General features: G+C 39.3%; 1 protein-coding gene across 8 annotated transcripts in view; it reads left to right on the top strand.

Moving 5' to 3' along the window:
* Positions 1 to 27,647, top strand: part of tcf7 (transcription factor 7) — a 44,599-nt gene that overhangs the window by 8,135 nt on the left and 8,817 nt on the right. For 5 of the 8 annotated variants that reach the window (XM_076979404.1, XM_076979407.1, XM_076979409.1 and 2 more), the window contains exons 4-9: positions 17,174 to 17,300; positions 23,900 to 23,987; positions 24,932 to 25,018; positions 26,711 to 26,830; positions 27,002 to 27,164; positions 27,427 to 27,534. In XM_076979404.1, the coding sequence (XP_076835519.1) occupies positions 17,174 to 17,300; positions 23,900 to 23,987; positions 24,932 to 25,018; positions 26,711 to 26,830; positions 27,002 to 27,164; positions 27,427 to 27,534 (693 nt within the window). The remainder of the gene's footprint in view (positions 1 to 17,173; positions 17,301 to 23,899; positions 23,988 to 24,931; positions 25,019 to 26,710; positions 26,831 to 27,001; positions 27,165 to 27,426; positions 27,535 to 27,647) is intronic. The other 3 variants (XM_076979405.1, XM_076979411.1, XM_076979410.1) reach the window with 1 other exon arrangement.

Raw genomic sequence — 27,647 nt, 5'->3', positions numbered from 1 at the left:
GTCCAAAGTGAATTTCGGCTAGGAATGAAATGGTGCCACCACTTAAGTTGTTCATCCAGAAGGAGGGGCATTCCTCTTTAGCTGCTCGTTTCTTTTCAGATGTTATGGAATGTGGTTTTCCGTGTGGTTTTCGTACCCCTGTGATCGTCTGGGTCCAACTGGAAACCATTTACTACCATAAATAGAGCGCTGCTTGTGGCACTGAGAGCAAGGTCTTTGTAGATATCATAAAGGGGAATGAATCATCAAAAATAGCATCATGTTTTGATGGATGAACATTAAAGTCAAGAACATGTGCAGCCAGTTCACCTCAAACTCAAGGGATGCATTTAAATGCATACTGATAATGTTTAACTATTAATGTTGTAATCAAAAAGACCTGTGCATGAAGGTTGAGAAAGCCACACAGGGAAACCCCCTCCCCAGAGTTTTTTTGTTTTGTTTGTTTTATGTTTACAGGTATAATGAAGAGTGCTTTAAACCATTGCAAAACTGATACATGTGTCCCTGGCAGGCTTTTGTAGTGCATTCTTTGAGCTGTGTGTATGTGTTGTCATCACCATTCAGCTGCGATTAGCACGCATATGCACGGCGCATAAATAAGCATTGTGGTAGCTGTGCTGCTGACATACATCTGACATCCTGTGCTCGGTGATATCAAGGCCAAGTCGTTCTACTAGAGTAGAGTGAAGGTGAGGTGTGATGTGGTTAGAGGCAGAGCTGTCTCAATGTTTGCACTCGAGAAAGAGAATGTGTATATATCTGTGTCTGGATTTGTGTAACTGCACACATGCTAGTATGTGGGAAAGATGTTGAGGGAGAAGACAGCAAGTTTTGCTCTACTCTCTGACACTCTCACTGGATCTTATCTGATAAGTAGGCGGGAGAGGGCGAACTGAGCATGTGTGAGGCTAAGTGGTGGCGGAAGGCAGTCAGCAGTAAACACTGAGAAGTCAGTAACCACGCAGCGCACCTGGCATACCTCACTTCGAACGACTTCAAACAGTCAGAGGCAATCTCGTATGCACCATTAACCATTTCACAACCACATTCTCAAGGAACACTGCATGACACCACTGTCTGCCCAACCCCCCCCCGTTGCGTGTCACTGTAGTTCATATTGGTTATTGAAATCATCCGCACTGTTCCCATACAATGTAGTAATCCAATGGTTACATTGAAGATGCTGGTTTCCAAACAAAAAGATCCCAAATGGCAAACACAGCAGCACAGAGATCCATGTTTTGCTAAAGAGCTCCACGATTGTTCCGCAAATCTCTGTATGAATGGACGTGATATGAGGAATCGGAGGGCTGTGGTGGGACGGGGACTCCCTGTTGTTTTATAGGAGCTACACTTCATCTGCTTACAAATATAAGTGAGATTTACAGCAGCAGCATGAAGGAGAGTGAGATCATCCTCTCTGTGGTCTTGAGAACAGAGCCTCACACTCCTCCTCTCCCAGGGATTTCAGACCCATGTGTCAAGTTTGAGAAATGGCCATAACTTCATCCTTACTTGAACCAAGGCCTCATTCAGTCACTAAAATGATTCTGCTAATCATTAATTTGTGCCACATCAGGCTTTACTGATTTTAATTATACAAACTTTTGTCAATGCTGATGAAAGGAAGTAAAAGAGTGATTTTGGTTTTTGGTAAATACTGCATATGGTACAGGATCACATTTTTGGGTTTTTTTTTTTACCCATTTGAATATCTGTGGATGCTGGCACACTTGTTGGCTCAAAATGATCTTATTGTTGGTCTCTTTACATATTTACAAGCTACTTTTAGTGTTTTAGAAAAGAGATGCAGCTGATCTAGCCCCCAGACAACATTCTAAATGCAGACTAAGGACTCACACATGAAACTCTTGACTCTAATCTGTCTACCTGCTAAATGAATTAGGTCATTATGCTTCTGAAGATGGCTGTCAGAAGATGGAGGTGTCAGGGGAGGGGGTGATGTTTTGGCTAACGTCTTTGGGCGTGCATCTCTGTGCGAATGTTGGGTTTGTGTGAGTACAGTTGTCAGGTCTTGTGGTTTACCATGGAAAACAGAACGCGGGCAGGACTGTTTCTCAGGTAACAAAGCAACAGCAGGACGGAACATTTTGAGCTCTCCACAATATCTTTAGTGATCTTACCTGTGCTGTTCACTCAGTGTATATGTAATGGTATTTACACTATAAAATTATGTGCTTTAATTGTGCTTTTTTAAGAAGACCTATACAGTTCTATAAATTGATATAGAATGGATCGACTGAAAAGCACATTTTCAAGCACAGTTCATCCCATGAAGGTTTAAAATGGGAGAACAGGCAAGAAATTGTAATACATACAGTATATATTAAGATTTAATATTAAAGATTTAATGTGCTGCTTGTAAGCATGAACTAAAACTTAATTTAAATGAAAATCATTAAATCGTTTAAATATGACATGATCTAGCAATGGTGTAATGTAAGTTTTTCATTTTCATCTTTCAAGCTCTGTAGCACTCAAGATGAAATATATATCTTGAAAATAAAAACACATATATTGGTGTTTATGTACAGTGCAGATGCAGGTACAACCAGGAGCTCATTTTTTGGTTAATAGTCACTTGGGGCATTTGAATATATTATAATGGAATAAAATCTGAACAAAACGGTGGTTCTATCATGTGCTAGTTCACATATAGCAAGATCATCAGGAAAAAAAGTCGACCACGAATCATTTGAACATAATTTGACAAAATGTGGGTAAGGTATCTCTTTTTAGGGATGACATTTGACATGGGATCATGTGTAACCCTAGAGAATAAACATCAACTCAGGATCAAGCAAAATCTCCTTGCATAGCTAATCTCAAAATCTGTATCTGTAGAGTTGAAAAGAAAGCACCAGAAACAATGTTGCTGACTTTCCAAAGACCAGCATCTCCAGGGTGTCTGTCCCCATTCCAGAATCTCTCATGCACTAGACACATCTGTGTGATCCGGGCTCTGTAAGAAAGAGCACAGTACTTGCATGTCAGCAGCTGACCAAAACCATGCAGGAGCAGAAAAACCTGCATGGGAGAATCGGCCGTCACGACTCGGTGCTTTCGTCTTTTCTGTGTTGCCATTGGCTGGCGATGAAACACAGCAACTTATCTATGGCATCTGATGTCTATGCATGGCAAAGCGTGTGAGAGGGAGCCACTGGCAAGCAGGGAGCTGGTCTCGGTTTAGCGTCTTCGTGCCCCTGCCAGAAGTTGGGAGAGGAGGAGGCAGTTCTGGGCTCCAGAGGTGCAGCCAGGCAGGCGGCATCTGGGCCCCTTCCGGGGAAGCGGCATTCCAATAGCCAACCACATATTTACATTACAAATCATCAGCAAACAATTCGCCAGACCGCAGGACAAATAAAAGCTATTGTTCTGAAGGGGATATAACGAACACGGGTGGGGGGGCAAATATAATTTATACTGAAGCTCTTGTGAGCAGTCCACTGTCCTTATGGACACTATTTTCAGGTTGGGAGAGTAAGCAAAATAACCCAGGCCATTTATTTTAGGGTGAAAATTACATGGCGGGGTGCCTCGCTGTGTTATTTGCACAGATGATCAATTGCTGAATACCACCCTCCAAGAGACAGCTTGACCACAAATGCAAAACCTCCCATCACCACTTTCCCTTGAGAACTGGCAAGTAGATGTATCCTCAGAAGAGCCTGTGAGCAGTTCCAAGCTAGATTCTTAGCTCAGTCATTACAAAAACCAACATCATGATTTTAGCTTAATCCTACCCTAAATTCATAGTTACAATCAGCCAAACAGTTGTTAGATTAACTGTAGTGTGGTCACAGATGCAGGTGTTCAGCTCAAGTGCCAACTGTTAACTTTTCTATGGCTACTGATCATCAGCTTACTCTGGCACCAATGGAGATGTACAAAACAGGAAGTGGTGTAAGATACATCTGCAGCTTATTAAAACATGCACACAATTTTGATATTCACATGATTAAATGTAGAATTTGCTGATTTACTTTGTTTAACACCTTTCCTAGCTGTTATGAATATCTGGAAATCAGCCTAAGCCCCTCATGATGGCCCAAGTGTCATGAATTTGAGTGATGTATTGCCACTGCACAAAAAATGAAATTAAACACAATAGAAGAATATAACCAAATCGAAAATACACTTAATGAAAATCATACTTCAAAATTGGAGGTAAATTGTTTGTGGCTTTTTTCCTTATTCTTTTTTGTAAGCAATTGCACACTAGAGAACTATATTGTTAACCATCATATACTAGAAGATTTTTTGGCCATTTTCATTATGAAGTGAGAACTGAAGGCCTGAATGAATATAATGTATTAAAAATAATTTACATAAGTGTTACATATTACAAATTCAGCAAAGATTAACTAAGGAAAACAAGATAAATATATCAGAAAACCTCAAACTCATAGCTCAGAACTAAATATGAACTTTCAAGGAATGGTGCTAATATTGTTATGAGCAATATACAAAGTGACACAACCAGGAATTATTGGAATTTTTCCAGTATGAACCTGCCTATGCTGATTTTGAGGAATCACAGAAGGCAACTTGTGCTATGTTACCTTTCAGTTGTTAATTTCCTTTCAATTGGCAGGTTACTCAGACAAAAAGAAAGCATTTAGCTACTTATATTGAAATAAAGTTGTGTAAGAAGGACAAGCAACACACTAAAATTAGGACCTAACAGTTTACAATAAAATGATTGAAATTATAGCAAAGTGCATGTAAACATTGGAATTTCACTATTCATACTTTGTGAAACTTTTATGTAGAGAGGTAGTATTGTTGTTCACATTGTGTTGTTTACAATGCAATGTTTACATTTTTAAAATAACATTACACTTATGGAATTGATTACTCACAACACCATGTTTCTAAGCAATAATGAATTACATGGAATGTATAAAAAATTATTATTATTATATTTAATACAAATCCTCCCGAGCCCCAAGCGAAATTGATCAGAACTCCAATTTAAAATGAAGGAGTGAAGTGTCGTGTATCAGGAATGTATCGCAGTGTCTTTTTCAATCCTGTCAGCTTGTTTTGCTACGTTGTACCTCTGCAAGATGTTGCCTCTGTAATATTGTCCTGCATCAAATAGCCTAGTATCTGAGTGCTTTGTAAAAATTCCAATCCATCCTAATTATACATTAGTTAGTGTAATTGCACACCCTTGCATAGTTTGATAAACTGGTCTACATGTTGCTAAGAGCCATATAACGTGGACCTTGCCAAGGTACATCACTAAACCTTACTGAGCTGTAACATGAAAGGGCTCAAGGAAACCACACAAGATGAGGGTCTCCATTGCGTTCTGAGGTCTGGGAGATAAAAGGAAGTGCCTGAACATCAAATCAATACTTCCGTCAATAGAAACACGTCCAAGAGATTAAAGAGCCCGGGCTGGCTGCAGTGTGCTAATAGCTAATAGAGCATGCGAGTGAGCGAAATGGGAAGGGCTTTAATTGATGTGAGCAGGAGAAGGAAGTACAATACCCATTTGTGGATGAAGGTGTTATAATGGCACACCGCACTCCCCATCACGAGATCTTCAGAAAGTATTGTATCCACCTCAGAGGTTGCATTGATCCTTTAATCAACTAATACCACTTAAAATGCATTAACACTCACTCCAGGTGAGCAGCCATTTTGGAATGCTTTTTTCAATAGTGGCACATTAAGGCGAGGTATTTTACTATGCTCACAGGTGGAAAATTTAAATGTGTTGCTGTGACTTTGGAAGACTCGGAGAAAATGTTATATTATTTACATCTGGGTAGTACACGTGTAGGCGGATGTCTTGACAGTTTTATTCATTTTTAATGTCATTGAATGTATAAAAATAGTTTTGGTTTCAATATAGGAACAGGGATTTGTGGTGTGTAATAGGAGTTGCTGAACTTCATTCATATTTGGGGGCCTTCAACAGGTAATTATAATACACAATCATAACTTCATGTCACGGTCATGAGGATGTATCCTGAAAGGTGCCACTAGATAGTATTGGCATAATTTCTTGAAATTATTCTTAATAATTAGTATTAAGAATAATTTCCCTATCAAATTGTATTATTCATCTTTTAAACAGAAAGATTTCAATATTTAAATGTTCATACCTTCCTGATCCACTCTTATTACTACTATTTTACTGATATACACTCACCGGTCACTTTATTAGGTTGCTAGTACCAGGTTGGACCCCCTTTTGTTTTCAGAACTGCCTTAATCCTTCAGCTGCACACCCATGATGCGAATCTCCATATTGGATTGAGATCTGGTGATTGTAGAGGCCATTGGAGTACAGTGAACTCATTGTTGTGTTCAAGAAACAAGTCTCAGATGATTCACTCTTTATGACATGGCGCGTTATCCTGCTGGAAGAAGCCATCAGAAGATGGGTACACTGTGGTCATAAAGGGATGTACATGGTCAGCAACAATACTCTGTATTGCTGTGGTGTTGACACGATGCTCAATTGGTACTAATGGGCTCAAAGTGTGCCAGGAAAATATTCCCCACACCATTGCACCACCACCACCAGCCATTGATACAAGGCAGGATGGATCCATGATTTTATGTTGTTAATTCCAGATTCTGACCCTACCATCCAATTGTCGCAGCTGAAATTGAGACTCGTCAGACCAGAACATTTTCCCAATCTTCAGTTTTCCAATTTTGGTGAGCCTGTGGTTCAGTTTCCTATTCTTAGCTGACAGAAGTGGCATCCAGAGTGGTCTTCTGCTGCTGTAGCCCATCCACCTCAAGGTTCGACATGTTGTGTGTTCAGAGATGCTCTTCAGCATGCCTCGGTTGTAACAACTGGTTATTTGAGGTACTGTTGTCGTTCTATCAGCTTGAACCAGTCTGACCATTCTCCTCTGACCTCTGGCATCAATGAGGCATTTGTTCCCACAGAACTGCAGCTCGCTGGATATTTTTTCTTTTTCGGACCATTCTCTGTAAACCCTAGAAATGGTTATGCATGAAAATCCCAGCAGATCAGCAGTTTGTGAAATACTCAGACCAGCCCATCTGGCACCAACTTTCAAAGTCACTTAAATCACCTTTCTTCCCCATTCTGATGCTCAGTTTGAACTGCAGCAGATCATTTTGGCCATGTTTACATGCCTAAATGCATTGAGTTGCTGCCATGTGATTGGCTGATTTGACATTTGCGTTAATGATCAGTTGGCCGGTGAGTATATATGAAACTAGGGCTGGGTATCGATTCAAATTCCAAGAATCGATCCGATTCCGATTCTGAAGATTAAGAATCGATTTATTTCGATTTAATCCGATTTAATCGATTCGATCCGATTCAATCCAATTCGGGGTTTAGTGTTATTAAAAATGTATTTGAGCTGTTTCCTGACTATGTACAGAAGCAACATGTTAAAACTAGTATTATATCGATATTAATCAGCAAATAGTTACTGGTAGTTGGTAGTTACTGATGGCTGGAAGACTGGTGAAAAGGGTCATCATAAATCTACCTTCAAGAAAGGTAATCCAGGACAATAAACAGAGGACATCTTTGAGGTGTCTATGTCTGCAACAGTGGACTCCTACTGGGACACTAACCAGTGCATTATTATTATGATTGAAATAATTAAGAATTCACCCAAAAGCTGTTGCTACCAAATGCATTTTTATTTTAAAAGTGCTCACACTTAATAAACTGAAAGTATAAAATGTAAACGTGTATTTTTCTTTAAAGTGCGAATATAAGAACAGAACTGTCATGTTACGGTCCCCGACCCCTCACTGTTGGGCGTGTGTTAACGTTGTCTGCGTCTACTCGTCTGCGTATCTCCGTGGGTGCGGGTGCGTCTTGTGATAATCCGTCTCACCTGTGGCTCGTCTCGTTGCGTGGGGTTTGTGTGTTCGCGCGGTGTCCTGTGCTCGTCGTTGTTTGAGTCACACATGTTCTATGTAAACGTGTTTTATGTGCGCTGTCTGCGCTTCGGTAAATGTAATAAATGTAACGATTTGGTAAGTGCAAAGGATTCTGTCTCGTCCATCGCCTTGCGCCCAACGTTACAAGAACATTTTTAACTTTTTTAAACTGTAAAAACACTGGGTAAACTGTCAGTGACATGGACTAACTGTAAATAGTCACTGACACTGGATAAACTGTCCTTCTGCTTTTAGATTTCCGATTTGACTATCGTCGTTACCGGCACTGTCCGACGCCATGTTGTTTTACATTTAGTTAGACCGAGCACGCCTGCGTGAATTCAGTGACGAGGCGTGGGTAAAAGATTACTAAAAAATTGATCTTTGGACATACGAATCGATAATCAGATCATCATATGCGAATCGATCCTGAATCGGAAAATCGATTTTTTCAACACAGGCCTATATGAAACGGTCATGTGTTTTTCCTTATAACAGAGGCCTGGGAGTTTGAGAGTGCAGCACATTGTTTTTGTTTTTGCATTGGTGTGTTGTCAGTCCTGGGATGTGTTGGAGCCACTCCTCCAGGGCAGAGGTCACAGCCCCACATTTCTTCTCGCCAAAGGAACCTCCTTGGTGTTGACCTTCCACATTCACTCTTATTTCCAACTTCTAATATTCCTATTCATGACTTGGGAGTTTCACGTCTATTACCACTGCTGTTTTGTACATATTGTCTACTATCACAATGTAAGGTGGGTTCACCACTTGTTTATCTGTACGTATGTGGAAGTTCTACAGGGTCTTACCGTTGTTATTCTCCATCAGTCCCTGTAGTCCCTCCTATCTGAACTTGAGGATGTCCGGCTCATACGCCAGTGTATCCCCTTCCACCTGGTTGTATCTGTCGTTGTATGTCTCTCTGCACAAATCTGGAATTTTGCTCCTAGGTGGTGGATTGTCTCCAAGGCTCCTCCTCATCTATTGTTTCCTCTGCTGTGATGCATCCCTGCTATGATACTAGTACTCAGTGCTTGATATTGTGCTGTCATGATTAGTGCATCAGGGGTGTGTTTCCCAGATGTTGGTATGATTCTTATGTCACCTCTGCCACCTCTGCTCTCTCTGGAAGTGGCTTATCTTGCTCTGGCACCTCCTCTGCTTCTATGGTGACCATATCTGCCGTCTGCCTGAGGCTCTCCCTATTCAGCTTACCTTTGGAGCCATTGCTTGGATGTTTTGTGTCTTTGGATGTGTTCATGGATGTTTCGTGTCTCACCCTGAACAGTGGACTTTGTTGGCCCCACGCTTCTGGCAGGCCTACAGCCTTTATGTGTTGGGTCTTGGGAGGGTCTTGATGCCAGCAGGCACCAGTCATCTTATTGTGCCTAATGGATACAAACTCACATCTGTTTGCACCAACCTTGCACAGTACAATGTGTGAAGTGCACATATTTTTACCTCATGAATACGTCATTATTGGTCTGCGAACATATATAAACTCCATGCTAAGAAGTGAGTCACTGATAAAAGCTGATAACTTCATATCCTCCTTCAGAATCTACCACCACTGGTTTCAAAGTTGTCATTGAAACATTACATCTATTGTAGGTCGTCTTCTAGACATCACTAGAACAATCTTAGCAATGCAGTTGTGTGTTATAACCCAAGAAATACTTCTCTAAGTTATCACAAATTGTTTACCACTGTGCAAATTTTAATATTTTACGTAATGATTCAGTAGTGTCATTTTACAGTATCCTAAAACTGGTAAACCATGTTCTTCATATGGAGTGATATCAGTTTTTGTTATATGATACCATCAATGAGACCAAGATGTTTCTCAGTCATGGTAAATATGGATAAGAAATACACAAACCATTCAACCCTCTTTAACTGAGGATCTGTGAGGCAAACACACTGTGAGTCTTTTCTCTGGGTTAATTCCAGTGAAATCTGCAGCCACATCTGAGACTGTAGCACAGTGATATTTGAGCTGACCAAGTTAAATTGGAATCATAAGTGGATTAAAATCTTCCATGAGGTCTCTGCCTCTGGGGAGCTGCTCGATGATGTCACGCTTGTCCAAAAACAAACGACTGTGCCTCAAGGGGCAATCCCCCATTTTTTTTTCTCCATCAGAACAGCCACAGTGATATCTCTGTTTTCACTTCTGGGGTCTCTACCCCTTCAGAGAATACATTAAGTGTCATGCAGTAAACACTGTATCCTCATACTGCAAACATGCAACTACTGTTTTTTGTAGTTTTTCAAAACAGATGTCAGATTTCTCACATAAAATACTCCAGGTTAATATAGACTACTATAGTATCTGCCAACAATCTGCTGTAATGTATAATCTAGTTGCCTGATGACTTAGATGTACAATGTTCTCTGAGTTTACCTTTTTCTGTATTCCACATAGCCATTTTGTGGGTTTCTGAGCTGACCTGGGACCAGCAGAGTGTGTGCAGTTTATCTTTGGCATAAACCAGAAATGTAATTTGGCACAGATTTCAGAACAGGCCCCATAGCTTGCCAGCTGTGCAGTGCAGTAACCATGGGAACATCATGACTTCATCCTGATGTTGCAAGGGCCCAGCAGGTGGGCTGCAAACCTACACACAGGGGTGTGTCTGTATGTGTGTATGTGTGGGGGGGGGGGAAACTCCCCCATAATCACTTGATCCAGAGGGGCAGGGTGAATTAATCAGAGGGAATAAATTAGGACATGAAAGAGCTGTATTTCCCTTTCCATGCATGCATTAAATTCTGCCGTGTTTTTATTTAAAGCTTGTCTAACTGCAGATGATCACAATATAAATGAAGATAATGGGACAGTAGTTTTTAGTTGTTTGACAGGTAGTTTTTGTTATAGGTCATATTTCATCTGATTAACTATATAAGATTTTGTATGCCCCCTCATCTATGAACTCTGTCACTGTTTAGAGTAAACTCCTTCACTTGCTCCTTTATTTGTCAAATTTGATAAATTGATCAAGCTACATTGTTTAAATCCAATTCCTTCATTTGTCTAGACAGAAAAACCCGTATTGATCTCATTACTAATGCCAGGGCTTTTGTTTTGTTTTTTTGTGTTTGTGTCTCCGTTTTGTTTTCAGTCTGGCTGCAGTTCCTCACTGAAATGGGTTGACTTGAATTACGCCATAGCAATATAAAACACATTTGGTTGCTTACAGCAACCAGTTTTTTTTTAATAGTGTAAGATATGTTTTTATTCAAATCTAATCCAAATGTAATTTCTTTAATTACATTTGCCAATTATATCAGGCTTCTAATTAGGGCATTTTACATTTTGTGGCTTGCCTACAAAGTGACAGCAACAATTTCAAAGGAGTGTGTGCACTTATATAATGTGGAACAGTATTGACCACATTTTGTAAGGTTGAGCTATGTAAAAATAATTAAATAATTAGCATGACGGAGATTTTAGACATCCATATGTTAGATTTATTTGTGTAGATATTCTGTACAATACTCCAATATCAAGAAACATAGAAAAATGCTAGTGCTTCAGTTATGTCTGATTTATGTAGAAAAACAAACATACTATTTCATTGTAAAACAAATTGATACTATGGCATTTACAGCTAAACCACCCAATCCTAGTTTGAATGTTGTTGATCTTTGTTAGATTTTAACAATGGTTTGATGAACTACAGCATTTGAGCCAATCATCACTGCAAGTGATGAGCATGAATCACTGAGATCTATGTCTACTTACAAATCTAAGTTTTAATCTCAAATGATCTGATTGGATAAATGAAAACTTGGATTTTGATAAAGTCACTGTCAAACATTAAACAATATTATTTACAATTATACAAACATAATTTAGAGAAAACTATGTTTTTCAGACTTCGCCCCTTGACTTTCCAGAACAGATTCAACATACTGATCAGAGGTGGACATTCCAGGCTCAGAAAGTGAAACTCCTTCCCAGGATTTTACTCAAGCTTGCTGGATTTTCTAAATGGTGCAAGCCAGGTAACATTAGTGCAATCAACACAATCCAGGAAGCCTGAGCAAAATCTTGGTGAGGACTTGTAACTTTCTGAACCTGGAATGTCCACCTTTGATAATGATTTTATTCGCAAGGCTTTGCTTAGTGTGTGTGTGTGTGTGTGTGTGTGTGTGTGTGTGTGTGTGTGTGTGTGTGTGTGTGTGTGTGTGTGTGTGTGTTATTTGCGTGGTCACACATCCCCTTAGAGAACTGTCCATCTTCTCACCAGGGTCTTTGATGTACCAGCCATTTAATAAAGAGACCTTTAAGTGGCTTGCAATGACACTCTGGTAAGAAGGGACTCTCCCTCCACCAAGTCTGAACTCACACACACACACACACACACACACATACACGAGGATGCACTTATAAACTCCTTGCAGAAACATTACCACCAACAGCCTCCAACCTGGCTCACCCTGACAGTCAGAGAGGATGCTCTCTTTCATCTCTGGGTGCCACGCTTGCACAATTCCACAATTATCATCATCACAGCTGCTGGCAGTGGAACAGCTCTGCCATGGTGTACCAGATAAACTCCCAAACACCAAATGGCCTCACGTGCCTCACATTTCTCCTCCATGGAAATGATCACACATCATCAAACATCACCTTGTTGTGCAGTTTCCTTCTCATGATTTGACAGTACAAAGTCGCCGACATTTTCACCTCATACCTTTAGAAAAATTAAGTGGACACTGAGAAATCATTTAATCTACATAGTCCATTTCAATCAACACATTTGCAATCTGTGTGCTAATATGCTGTATGCAGGCAGACCTTTGTTTCCAAGTAATATTGAATGTAGAAGGGTTTTTTTTTCTGATACATTAAGGTATTTCCCTTTGGCACAAAGACTGGTTTAAAAAATACCCGGCAAATTCAAACAGACTTAAGTACAGGTTTCATTATGACTCTAAAAGCCTTCTCAGCATGTTTGAAATAGTTTATTTTCGAGTCTGCTTGACGTTGACTAATGAGAAGTATGTTCTGGCTATTTTCCCCTTTGTTTCGTTTCTGGAGTTTTATTTGGTATAAGTTATCGATTGAAATACATTTCTAAAACTTACTTTTATTTTATGTTTTTTAGAGTGGTGACCACCTCTAAATGGTCAGTACATTAGGTACAGTAGTATTATGTAGCGGCAGTATAAATGAAATTACAATAATCAACAAACGATGATGGTATAATTTTATGGTTGAATATGACCTCGTCATGCTGCTTCTTCAGAGTAAAACGTCAGTTTTAAATGAACTGCGCCTTCCACCATGCATCATTCCAGACTGAAACAAACATTGTAAAAGTTAATTAAACTCTGCTTATTTTACTCTGAAAACACACACATCATACCTTAATAGGACATATGTATTGTGTTAATAACCATGAAGAGAGGAAAGTGTGTTTTGCTGTTTGATTTATGACATTTGTGGTCTAGTTTGTTTCCCAAAAACTTATCATTTAGTTTCTTTGCATAGTGTAAATAAAGGCATTAATCATATCTGAAATTGCACAGTGAACCATTTAATGGGAGCATAAAACATTGCATATTACTAGCTTTTGTTCTTTAACTTATTTCATTTTTAATTCATTTGAGTTTTCAACAGTAATTTCAGTCTTATTGTTGCTGACGCATTATCTGCTGAAACATTTGTTTTGAATTTGCCCATTGTGAGATTTTGTATAACCGCACAAAAAAAAACATTCGAAACAGTCATGCCACATCCCTTCATAAGATCTATTTGTACTTATTTAGAAGATATTCCATTTTAATACATTATGACCTCATAGAGTATGATTTATGATCGAATTAAAATATCTATATCTATCCTAACTATCCTGAGATTTTATATACACACACACACACACACACACACACACACACACACACACACAATTCCTTTGTGCATGACAGAAGCCACCCAGAAAGCTCAAGTCCTACCTCCTACATCCCTACAATCACTCCACATAAAACAACCATAAATTTAACCCATGAACTGCAATCATGCAATAATGGAAACATGTCAGAGAGATCATTTAACCTCTTTTTCTTGTTTTTGTTCAAACTCATAGACACAAGATATCCGGTACAATGAGTCTTCTTGGATCATCTTTGATGTGTATATCAGTTTTCACAGGGTGTCACTCAGTGATGGTCCCTCCTCAGGACACTTGAGGGTGGGGAAGGAGAGTCAGGTCAGGTGTGGGTGCAAAGGGGAATGTTGGTTTTAGTGTGTTTAAACATGCTTGCAATGTTATGTCTGCAGTGCCTTTGATGTGCTCCAAACCTCCAACTAAATGGCGCTCATATTCTCCATCTTGGAGATGCTGAATCATTTCCAGATTGTGGCACAGTACCAGCATGAACTTGCTGTCACTCATAATGTTTCAGAGGAGAAAAACGTGAAAGGCATGCTGCTTTATCACACAGGCATATTGAATTAGACTGAACTATTGTCTGAATAATTAGAATCTCTAATCCGTCTGAATCCCTGGAATTTTTTCCCAATAAATTTAGCAATGGATTTGGATATCCAAGAAATACTTTTTGGTTTGGGAACTTCAGTGTACCACTGCAATTTTCAATTCAGTTTGTAAATTTAAAAAGGAATTGAGATTAAATTGACCTCAATTCTAATAAACCCACATACATTTACCCTCAAGACAACAGGAATAGATACAGAGGTTTTAAGACCACTGTGGAATTTTTGTTAATCTCACTTTCACTCATACAGGAAACAGACTTTTTTTCTCAGTTACAGTAATCATACGAACAAACAAATGTGCTGCTCACACGAAAATATTGTGCCAATTTATGAAATCCTGGTAATGTGAAGCTTATGCAAAAGAAAAACAGAAAGACTGGTAAATTGCCCTTGTGTGCCACATTCTCCATTTGCACTCCATAATGGCTCTTTCCCTAAATGTATTACATTCACTACTGTCTTCTGCCCCTTTTTCTGCACACACTTTCCACGGTCCCTTGTCCTCAGCGTTACCTTGTTGATTGAACAAGTGTGGGCAGCTTTAAAAGATGATGACTAAGTTTATTCTCCCACAGACTGATACACTCATACACCACATAGCTTGAAAGCCAAGCTATGTGGTGAAAGTCTCAGAAAGCATCTGGGCCTTGTGTTTGGACTTTACAGTGTCTGCATGCAAACTATGGTGATCTTCATGTGAGACAATAATAATAATACATGCATTCATTCATTCATTTCACATAAACAATATAAACTTATTGATTATTTTACATACCTTAGTTTGTTAGGACACGGGTTAAAAAAATATTTTATTAAATTGCACTATATTTCCACATTGTATAAACTTGTTTATATTCGAATTAGATAGGAAGCATGCACATTCAGAGGACATTAGAAGAGATCAATTTATTTAGCAAAATTTTGTGAATTTAATATCTCCAAAAAACGTATTCAAAGTGATTGATTTTCATTGAAGTGATGGTGTGCAAACAACTTGTGTGTAAAACATATCAGTGCTCAAATAGAAGATTAAAGATGTGACACTCAGAGCTCAAATAGAAGATTAAAGATGTGACACTGAGAGCATCTCTCTGTTCCCAAACGCACCTCATTTCCGCATCAAAACAGCTACTTATATTTGTTAAACCAATGAATACATTACACTGCTGAGTGTTTCATCTGTATTGTAAGTGATTTGAAGGGCCGCTGGGTCAGGATGTTCCTCAGTGGTCAGTACAACGGAGCCATCATTAATTTCCTAGTGATCCGTCAAACAACGTCTTTTTTTAAAAGCCGGATTCTTGTTCAAACAAACGCAGGATAAAAGGAAACAAGCTTATGCAAATATATTTCCCTCGATTACACAATTAGATTGCATTCAGTGAATTGTACTATGCTCTGATATCTAATTGGAATTTTGCTTTGATGTCATAGTGACCAAAAGATCATCCTGTTGTGTGTACTGTGTGCATGCTGCTTTGTATCTCACAACTACTGAAATATAATTATCTTAAGGTGTGTGTATGTGTATGTGTGTGTGTGTGTGTGTGTGTGTGTGTGTGTGTGTGTGTGTGTGTGTGTGTGTGTGTGTGTGTGTGTGTGTGGTTGGGGGGGGGGGGGGGGTTTGGCATGCTGGTAATTATATGTTAAAGAAATATGCACATTTAATCTTAGGAAGGCTGTGTAAGAGAGAACTGAACATGGAAAACCACTTCAAGAGCTGCTAATTGTTTTAAGGAAAGGAAAGACGTCAAGAAACATCAGTATAAAATTATGCAGCCATTATGACTCAAGGAAGTAGCTCACCAACCTCGTTTGAAAAGGCCCTTGTAGGGTCTTTGTTCTTCATAAACACTGTGCCACTCACCAATATATTTCAAAAGGGACATCACATATTACTCTAACAATAAAATAATATTTTCAACTTCAGTTGCTATGCATATCTACCATATGCAAATTTCCCAGAACACTTTAACATGCCATAAAAGAAAAAAATAACTTGTAACAGGAACTGCATAAAAAGAAGAGCCAGAAAAGTTGAGAAACTGAGTACTTCATCTTCTCTTCAGCACATAAACTGAGTAGTTTAGTCTTCAGTACATGCATTTGGAGTCCCAAAGCAGGCTTTTGGATAACATGATCACGTACGAACGGATGGGAGAAAGATATCTGAAGCTTCTCAGTAAATGAAAAGACCAGCAAAGAAAGACAGGGGATTCACTTTGTAAAACAGCAGGGGTTGAAAGCTGCTCTTTTTCCATACTTTGCTGCTGAAGGAAGAGAAGGAAGTACATTTTCATGAATATGTAAACAGGCATAAAAACAGCATGTCTGCGGATTCCTGGCTAAATAAGCTTGGAGTGTATGCGTCCTAGATTCACTGTCTCTCATGCACATAGTTAAAAATTTAAAAAATTATAAAACCATCCAAAAACTATTACTTGCTCCAGTATTTCAACCTGACTTATCATATTGTGTGTCACACAGCCTGTTGTAAGCATTAGCAGCAACGGGGACTCACCTGAGATATTGCAAACCATTTGTAAACAGAAACATGAAAGCCAACAAGCTCCCTCACAGCCTTTCTTGATCATCAAAGAACTATTGATCAAAATGGGCCCTCCTCCCATCACGTCCCTCAGCAAGAAGATATTGGTGCAAATGTATACATCGCTCATGTTTGCCGCAAGCCACGCTGCTTAACTGACTCCTGTATTTTGTGTGTGTGTGTGGATTTTGCAGGCTAACAAAGTGTCGGTGGTGCAGCAGCCTCATGGAGTACACGCGCTAACATCGCTTCTTCCATACGGCAACGAACACTTTAGCCCTAGCCCACCACACCTGCCAGCAGATATGAGCCAGAAACCAGGTATGACACATACATAAACCAGGTATGACACATACATAAACCAGGTATAATATACATAAACCAGGTATAATATACATAAACCAGGTATGACACACACATAAACCAGGTATGACACATATATAAACCAGGTATGACACATATATAAACCAGGTATGACACATATATAAACCAGGTATGACACATACATAAACCAGGTATGACACATACATAAACCAGGTATAATATACATAAACCAGGTATGACACACACATAAACCAGGTATGACACATACATAAACCAGGTATGACACATACATAAACCAGGTATGACACACACATAAACCAGGTATGACACACACATAAACCAGGTATGACACACACATAAACCAGGTATGACACACACACATAAACCAGGTATAATATACATAAACCAGGTATGACACACACACATAAACCAGGTATAATATACATAAACCAGGTATGACACACACACATAAACCAGGTATGACACACACACATAAACCAGGTATGACACACACACATAAACCAGGTATGACACACACACATAAACCAGGTATGACACACACACATAAACCAGGTATGACACACACACATAAACCAGGTATGACACACACACATAAACCAGGTATAACACATACATAAACCAGGTATAATATACATAAACCAGGTATGACACACACATAAACCAGGTATGACACACACATAAACCAGGTATGACACACACATAAACCAGGTATAATATACATAAACCAGGTATGACACACACACATAAACCAGGTATGACACATACATAAAACAGGTATAACACATACATAAACCAGGTATGACACATACATAAACCAGGTATGACACATACATAAACCAGGTATAATATACATAAACCAGGTATAATATACATAAACCAGGTATAATATACATAAACCAGGTATGACACATACATAAACCAGGTATAATATACATAAACCAGGTATAATATACATAAACCAGGTATGACACATACATAAACCAGGTATGACACATACATAAACCAGGTATGACACATACATAAACCAGGTATGACACACACATAAACCAGGTATAATATACATAAACCAGGTATGACACACACACACAAACCAGGTATAATATACATAAACCAGGTATGACACACACACATAAACCAGGTATGACACACACACATAAACCAGGTATGACACACACACATAAACCAGGTATAACACATACATAAACCAGGTATAACACATACATAAACCAGGTATAATATACATAAACCAGGTATGACACATACATAAACCAGGTATGACATACATAAACCAGGTATGACACACACATAAACCAGGTATGACACACACATAAACCAGGTATAATATACATAAACCAGGTATGACACACACACATAAACCAGGTATGACACACACACATAAACCAGGTATGACACACACACATAAACCAGGTATGACACACACACATAAACCAGGTATGACACATACATAAAACAGGTATGACACATACATAAAACAGGTATAATATACATAAACCAGGTATGACACATACATAAACCAGGTATGACACATACATAAACCAGGTATAATATACATAAACCAGGTATGACACACACACATAAACCAGGTATGACACATACATAAACCAGGTATGACACACACACACATAAACCAGGTATGACACATACATAAACCAGGTATAATATACATAAACCAGGTATAACACATACATAAACCAGGTATAACACATACATAAACCAGGTATGACATACATAAACCAGGTATGACACACACATAAACCAGGTATGACACACACATAAACCAGGTATAATATACATAAACCAGGTATAATATACATAAACCAGGTATGACACATACATAAACCAGGTATAATATACATAAACCAGGTATAATATACATAAACCAGGTATGACACATACATAAACCAGGTATAATATACATAAACCAGGTATAATATACATAAACCAGGTATGACACATACATAAACCAGGTATGACACATACATAAACCAGGTATGACACACACATAAACCAGGTATGACACACACATAAACCAGGTATAATATACATAAACCAGGTATGACACACACACATAAACCAGGTATAATATACATAAACCAGGTATGACACACACACATAAACCAGGTATGACACACACACACAAACCAGGTATGACACACACACATAAACCAGGTATGACACACACACATAAACCAGGTATAACACATACATAAACCAGGTATAACACATACATAAACCAGGTATAATATACATAAACCAGGTATGACACATACATAAACCAGGTATGACACACACATAAACCAGGTATGACACACACATAAACCAGGTATAATATACATAAACCAGGTATGACACACACACATAAACCAGGTATGACACACACACATAAACCAGGTATGACACACACACATAAACCAGGTATGACACATACATAAAACAGGTATAACACATACATAAAACAGGTATAATATACATAAACCAGGTATGACACATACATAAACCAGGTATGACACATACATAAACCAGGTATAATATACATAAACCAGGTATGACACACACACATAAACCAGGTATGACACATACATAAACCAGGTATGACACACACACACATAAACCAGGTATGACACATACATAAACCAGGTATAATATACATAAACCAGGTATGACATATACATAAACCAGGTATGACACATACATAAACCAGGTATAACACATACATAAACCAGGTATAACACATACATAAACCAGGTATGACCCATACATAAATGAAGACTAAAACACTCCCTCTTCTGAGAGTGTTGTGCTCATGAAGACTAAAATACTCCCTATTCTGAGAGTGTTGAGTCTGCTCATGAAGACTAAAACACTCCCTCTTCTGAGAGTGTTATGAGTGCTCATGAAGACTAAAACACTCCCTCTTCTGAGAGTGTTGTGAGTCTGCTCATGAAGACTAAAACACTCCCTCTTCTGAGAGTGTTGTGAGTGCTCATGAAGACTAAAACACTCCCTCTTCTGAGAGTGTTGTGAGTGCTCATGAAGACTAAAACACTCCCTCTTCTGAGAGTGTTGAGTGCTCACGAAGACTAAAACACTCCCTCTTCTGAGAGTGTTGAGTGCTCACGAAGACTAAAACACTCCCTATTCTGAGAGTGTTGAGTGCTCACGAAGACTAAAACACTCCCTCTTCTGAGAGTGTTGAGTGCTCACGAAGACTAAAACACTCCCTATTCTGAGAGTGTTGAGTGCTCACGAAGACTAAAACACTCCCTCTTCTGAGAGTGTTGAGTGCTCACGAAGACTAAAACACTCCCTCTTCTGAGAGTGTTGAGTGCTCACGAAGACTAAAACACTCCCTCTTCTGAGAGTGTTGAGTGCTCACGAAGACTAAAACACTCCCTCTTCTGAGAGTGTTGAGTGCTCACGAAGACTAAAACACTCCCTCTTCTGAGAGTGTTGTGAGTCTGCTCATGAAGACTAAAACACTCCCTCTTCTGAGAGTGTTGTGAGTGCTCACGAAGACTAAAACACTCCCTCTTCTGAGAGTGTTGAGTGCTCACGAAGACTAAAACACTCCCTCTTCTGAGAGTGTTGAGTGCTCACGAAGACTAAAACACTCCCTCTTCTGCTATAGGAAAGTTCTGCCCTTTTGTCATTCCGTGCTTTTGGATGTATTTCAAATATCAAGTCACCATTTTTTTCATAAATTATGTTAATGACTTTCCTTTTCATTCCCTTCTTTTGTCCCCTGGTGACATTATCATCAACAGTAAAAGGAAATGCATCCATAGCTACTGTAAGCAACGACTGTGGATGACCTTGACATTTTAAATAGAAAGAGACTCTAAAATGTGTTCTTGATGCCAGCCTCAGAACAATGACAAAATACACAACTCCAGCCTCAGAACGATGAAACACAAATCCTGTTATAAGATACAAGACTCAAATAAGATACAAAACTCAAATGATCACATTATATGTTAGACACATATTTATAAGGATGGCCAGCTTTCTAAGGAATTGAAGAGTATGATGGCTGTGGTCATTTCAGATTAAAGGCCATTAATCTTTGGACATCTTCAGCTGTCTCACTGCATCTTAGCAGCTCTACTTACATTTACTGTATTGGAGCACAATAAGCAGAAGCTTGGAGTGTGGAGGCTGCATCTCCGAAGCCAACCTCACTCCCCCTGAATTCCAGCTGTGCTGGAAGAGGTGCCAGGCTCACCACTGAAAGAGCCAGCACATACATACACACAATCACAAGCAATTAGACTGATCCACACCAAACCATGTTTCATGAACAAGCTGTTGTATACAAAGCACAGAGGTACTAGAACAGGCATGCAGTATTAAGAATACAGGGCCATATTGACAACTCTGATCTCGCAACAAAAGAGGAGATAATAGTGAACAAGTGACAAAAGATAACTGAACAAAGAGATGAGGGGATTGCTTTGGACATACAAACAAAAATAACTGTTTATCCAAAAACTTTGAGGGTAGGTCCCAGTTCATATAAAGGAATGAAATCTGATATTAGGCAAGTAAGAGGAATGTACTTTTGCCGAGTTGAAAGGTTCAGCTTTTGAGGTTGTAGTACATTAATATTTATATGCCAGTGTGTAGGCAATGTATAGTGTGAAAATAGTGGCAAAATGAGGTTTCCGTCAGTGTTGCTACAGGTGTTGCTGCCACACTGACAGAAATGCTAATTGCTTTTATTTTGCTTTTTGTGTCCTTTTCTCATAGTCTTACATGGAGCGTTGGTAGATAAAGGACATAGTCAGCCCCTTTAAGGGTTGAGTGTCTGTCACACAGTTCATCAGGCAGGGTGAGAATCAGGGGCGTATTTTTCGAGCGGAGGTACTCTGAATGCATTACAAGAGGTACAGCTGGAATTCCCCCTGCTGGTTCTGCTGCTGTTTCTATCTTGTCTAGACTGAGGTGCGGTGACCATGCCCAGGGCCCTTTGACTCACCTGTAATAAGAGGCTTTGCAATAGCTCTTCCTCCACTTTGTGTGTGTGTGTGTGTGTGTGTGTGTGTGTGTGTGTGTGTGTGTGTGTGTGTGTGTGTGCGTGTGTGTTGAGGGTATGTTAAGGTTGGAATTGGGATATTATGTTTCAGCCTGTTTCTTTCACTTTCCCACATTTTTGCATCTGTACGATTTCATGAATGTGACTTTGGCTGGAGTCAGTCAGCTGCAACCTAGCTTACCAACCGCGACCCAACATACTTACAGGATGAAGCTGTGAAATGTATTTTCAGTCAATACAGTCATTACTGTCATCATCAAGGTAAAGTACAGGGGGAAACGAAAACTCCACAACTTTACGGCATTGCTGTTGCTTACTGTATTGTAAAAATTAGTTTTACTGAATTTGGCTGTACACCTGACACACAGATGGAGTTTTTAGGGATACTGTCCAGTCATCTCAAGCTTGGTAGCACTCTCACTTTCTCTGGTTTTGCAAACCAAAATATTATCTGTTGTATATTGAAACGTTATTTCATTCCTACTCCTTTGTCATTTAGTGAAACACACTACCCCAACAATAACCATGAAAAAGAATTTCCCTCTACTTGAATTAGAAAGAACTTTAGACATGATAACACTCAATAATTTCCTGAAAACCTTTTTGCTCATTTTTTGTAAACTGCTTCATTTGCATCTCCAAAAAACAACTATACTTTCACTTTTGATATTGCTAACATTATCAAATTTTAATAGATCGAAATGGTTTAGATAGATTGCCAATGAAACTCTCAGGGAGCAGCACTTTATCAGTTAGAGAGTGCCACCGAAGGGTGGGCACCAGGACTTTTTTTGCAGTACAAAGCCGGCAGGACAAAGACGCAGCAGGTCGACTCAGTCACATTCCATGTCAACAGATTTATAGAGGGCTGAGTGCAGAAACATGCCTGAAGCGCTGGCAAATGACAGTCATCAAGCTGCATTCTTCTGTACAAACACAGGTTGCCTTTAGGTTACACTTAAGTGCTAGGTGCTTACCACTGACAAATGACTTCCTTTTGAAGCAGCCATGGTCCCTTTTTTGTTTTTAAAGAGTTGTCGGAACAATGTAAAATGTCTTCATCCAGGGATGATTTCATTCTCAGATATGACATTACTCAATCCTAGAATTTGTCAAGCCTAGTATTACGTTGTTCTTGATATAGATCACTGCAGTGTTCTGCTGTTTTACTGTTGGCAAGTTTTGCTGGATTACAGATAGGTTTTTGAGAAGGATGTAATGGTTGTTTCTTAGGTGCTGTTGCTCAGTGGAAAACAGTTTAATTGGACATTGTTGTAAATGTAAGGACCAGTTTCCCATGGTCAGTACACGCATGTTTTGAGAGACATTTCTTCCTTATTGTGTGTGTTGGGGGGGGGCTACTTTCTTCCATGACTATGTGACATAACTGAGAAGTGACTGACCTTTTAAGATTAGACAATCATAATAACAGGTTCCCAACCTACTAATGATGCCCTCACTGGTCCAAGGCTTCTTATTTAGCAATGTTCAACCCCCACCGTCTTGTGCTTGTTCCTCACAGGCATTCACAGGCATCAGTCCCAGGACCTCTCCAACTTCTACTCCCTGACCCCTGGTGGAGTTGGCCAAATCACCCCACCCATGAGCTGGTAAGTGTACACACACACACACACACACACACACATTATATAAAATATTGAGGTATACAAGTTTTCAAAGAAATGCAACATAGAAACTATACAGAGATATAGAAGTAAACATTTAATATGGCCCCATTTTTTCCTTTTGCATCAGATACATCAGTAGCATCAGCAGCCATTAGCATTAAACATGTAAGAGTGTTGCTGATGCTAGTTTCTCTCCTTAAATGAACTGATACATATATTCATCATGAGAGCCCAAACTCAGACATTATATGAGATTCATGTGAAGTCCAAAACATCTTCTGAAATGTTAAAAAAGAGGAGCTTTATTACATACACCCAGTCATAAAGCTAGTCCATCCCTGGTCATAACACTAATAGAGCTTGTTTTGTTATATCCTAACCGATGTAACTAATTAATAGTCAAGCCAAGACTTTGCATAGGAATATGCACAGGAAACTGCCAATTGCAATGTACAACTGCACATAAGTAAGTGATGTTAAAGGAAATAGAGTTTTTTTACCCTCATATCCTCAGAATACCTGATGAATAGCACAGCCTTTTCCCATTGTCTAGAAATCGGAATAAAAACTTACATGGACAAAAAATCTAAATGGTGTGTTCTACATTGTTTTCTGTCTGTAGATTGTGATGTTATCAGAAAACAGCAGCAGGACGGGTGAATTGTATTAGTAGCAAATAAAAAATATATACTTTAAAAAATCTATTTGCAAGTATTCACAGGCCAAAACCTGAGAGTCGAGATCTTATCAAAAGTGCAGAATGTGGTTTAGGTGGAACCCATTTGACCTTCTTAGGTCATTCATCTGAAACTATTAAAAGTCCTCATATAGGTCAGAAGTCCATGTGGCTGCATTTAGCAGCCAGACACTCCAGCCAGTTCAACCCACCCCTTATCTATCTTCCTCCACCCTCCAATAACCTGCAGGCAAAGTCAGTCTGTGTATCCACTCCACTCCTGTGGCTTCAGGCAGTCTTACACCTCCAGTCTCCCCAGCAGCTCCTCATACTCCAGGTACAGTATTGGCTGAAGCCAGCCGGGGACTGGGGATCCAGCCAACTCGCAATGCGCCCCAAGGCCTGCCTGCCCTACCTGCTGCCCAGGCTAGCTTGCCTAAGCTTCTGCAGTGTGTCTGTGCACAAGCCGCGTCGACTCAATTACATCAGTGTAGAGCAGATACTAGATTACTAGATTCTAGATTACTCCTAGAGCTGAATGGTCTCAGGAGAGGAACTTGGGGCCAAGCTTAATAATAAGTAGTAATAATTGAGCTCTAGGCCAAAATCGAATGAAGATGCAAACCAATTTAACTGTAATACCAAGACTGTTATCAGCAAACACAGGTTTTCAAATCTGGTCTGTACAACTGTGACATGAAGGTAGAATATGTTGTTTATGTATCAGCAACTCCAAAAACATACTTGGACCAACCTAGACTGGGATGTATTTATATAGTTTTGAGTGATCTCAAGACTGGCATCACAATACAACTTTGTTTTAAAATCTGAAGCCATTAAAAGGACACCCATCAAAATCCCTCTAAATTCTGAAATAAAAAAAATCCTGGAAAGATAGGTGTGAGGTTAGTGCAGGTAAATCTTTGCATAAAGGCTTTTGGATTGCTTCACGTGTTTTGCTGTGTAAGCTCAGTGCTTTGTGTGCGATTCACTCCATGCTTTGTCTTTAGCTGGATGGCGGGAGAAGGCATCCCTAAAGCTGAGAGCACGCGCTCCAGCCACACCAAACACACTGTGTTGTTGTGACTTTTCCCATTAGAGATCGGCTCCATCATGAAATCCTTCCTTTGTAACCCAAGGCCGGATTTACATGAACTAATCACATTAAGATTACTTTTGAGAACTAATAAATCCAAGCTGATATTTGAATATCAACAGACAACTGGGTGTCGCACACACATTCTGCTGCTTCTGCTCATGACGGGGGAATAAGAATGAACAGCAACTGCTTCTGTGTTTTGAATGAAGGGTATGAACATGATTTCTTTTTCAAAGTCAAGCTTGTAGTGATTGGCAGTTATAGTTCTAGACTATTTTATTCCTCCTTCAACTTGGATTACCTTTATGTCAGACATTTGTATTACAATTACAAACATGGCAGTGAGGAGACTTTAGCTGCTGTTTTGTTTTTTCTTTTTTTTTTTTGCTTTTTTTTTCTTTTTTTATAGATGTTTAGGTTTTACAGAATCTAAAAATACAAATCGAATTCTACACATATCTGATGAGAAATAACATAAAGGCTATACAACATCAAAGAAAGGTCTAAAATGTTCTGAGAAGAAACCATCCTATTGTGTCCGTGATAAAGGATGCATGTGCATTGTGCTCCATTTGCAAAACGTTGCCATTGACGGCGCAAATGGAGTGCCATCTGCTGTTCACAAGAGGGAGCACCAGAGATTGTGTTCAGCGCTCAAAGAGATGTTCAATGTTCAGCTCAGCCTGTTATTGAACTTGCTAAGTTATTAATAGGGAAGTCAAGCTCTAGATCTTGTTTTTAAATGAGTTTAAATTTTTTATGATGATTTCATTTGTACTTCTGTGATAATAGAGGTAAACTTACAAGCAAATGCCTGCAATCATATTAGGTTAATATTTGGATGAGATTTCGTTTAATAGCTTAATAAAACAGGTCCTAAGTACCGTTTTTTAAATAAATAACGTTACTATCCTTGTCTGATTTGTAAAGGTTCTCTCACTCTCTGATGTTGGGGTCATCTGGCATGCATCCTACAGGCATCCCACATCCAGCTATAGTGCCTCCTTCAGGCAAACAAGAGCATGATCAGTTTGACAGGAACATGTATGTGTAAGTACGTTTCACAGCATTTTTTTAGTAACCAAGAAGATAAATAGGGGGAGGACTTTCATGCTCAAAAAAAGTATTGAATTCATAACTCAGCCAGTCCAATGTATAGCTTTCTGATAGTCCCATATTTACCATATGTTTAATGCCTGTACTTTTTTGTGTGTATGATAGTAAGCCTCACCAAGAGCCAAAGAGAGACAGAGAGCCCAAGAAGCCAGTGATCAAAAAGCCTCTGAATGCCTTCATGCTCTATATGAAAGAAATGAGAGCAAAAGTAATCGCAGAATGCACCTTGAAGGAGAGTGCAGCTATCAACCAAATCCTGGGTCGCAGGGTGAGCACTCTCTAAACATTCTCCGTGGCCATTTAGAAGTGTTGCCTCCAGGTTGTTTTTGTTCAATATGAGCTGAAACTGAATGTATGGCTAATGATGGATTTGTAGAAATAATTCAGAATGTGTGTTTTTGCATTTACTAACATTAAAGTGTTGCTGTTTATGATTTCGTTATTATTGGACTGAAGAAAAGTTCAGGGGGGTTTTGTCTGAAAATATCCTTCACTGTGTGTGTGTGTGTGTGTGTGTGTGTGTTGTGCAGTGGCATGCTCTGACTCGTGAGGAGCAGGCCAAGTACTACGAACTTGCCAGGAAGGAGCGGCAGCTCCACATGCAGCTCTACCCCAGCTGGTCTGCGCGGGACAACTACGTGAGTAGTGCACACACCACCACATAGACCGCTGACCTTCACTCATCCTACCTTAATCATCTTACATTTACATTTATGGCATTTGGCAGATGCCCTTATCCAGAGCGACTTAC

Source organism: Brachyhypopomus gauderio, chromosome 18, assembly GCF_052324685.1.
Source record: "Brachyhypopomus gauderio isolate BG-103 chromosome 18, BGAUD_0.2, whole genome shotgun sequence".
In the NCBI taxonomy this organism is placed as follows: Eukaryota; Metazoa; Chordata; class Actinopteri; order Gymnotiformes; family Hypopomidae; genus Brachyhypopomus; species Brachyhypopomus gauderio.
Note: the sequence above shows the minus strand (reverse complement) of the source record. Positions and strands in the feature narration are given on the sequence as shown.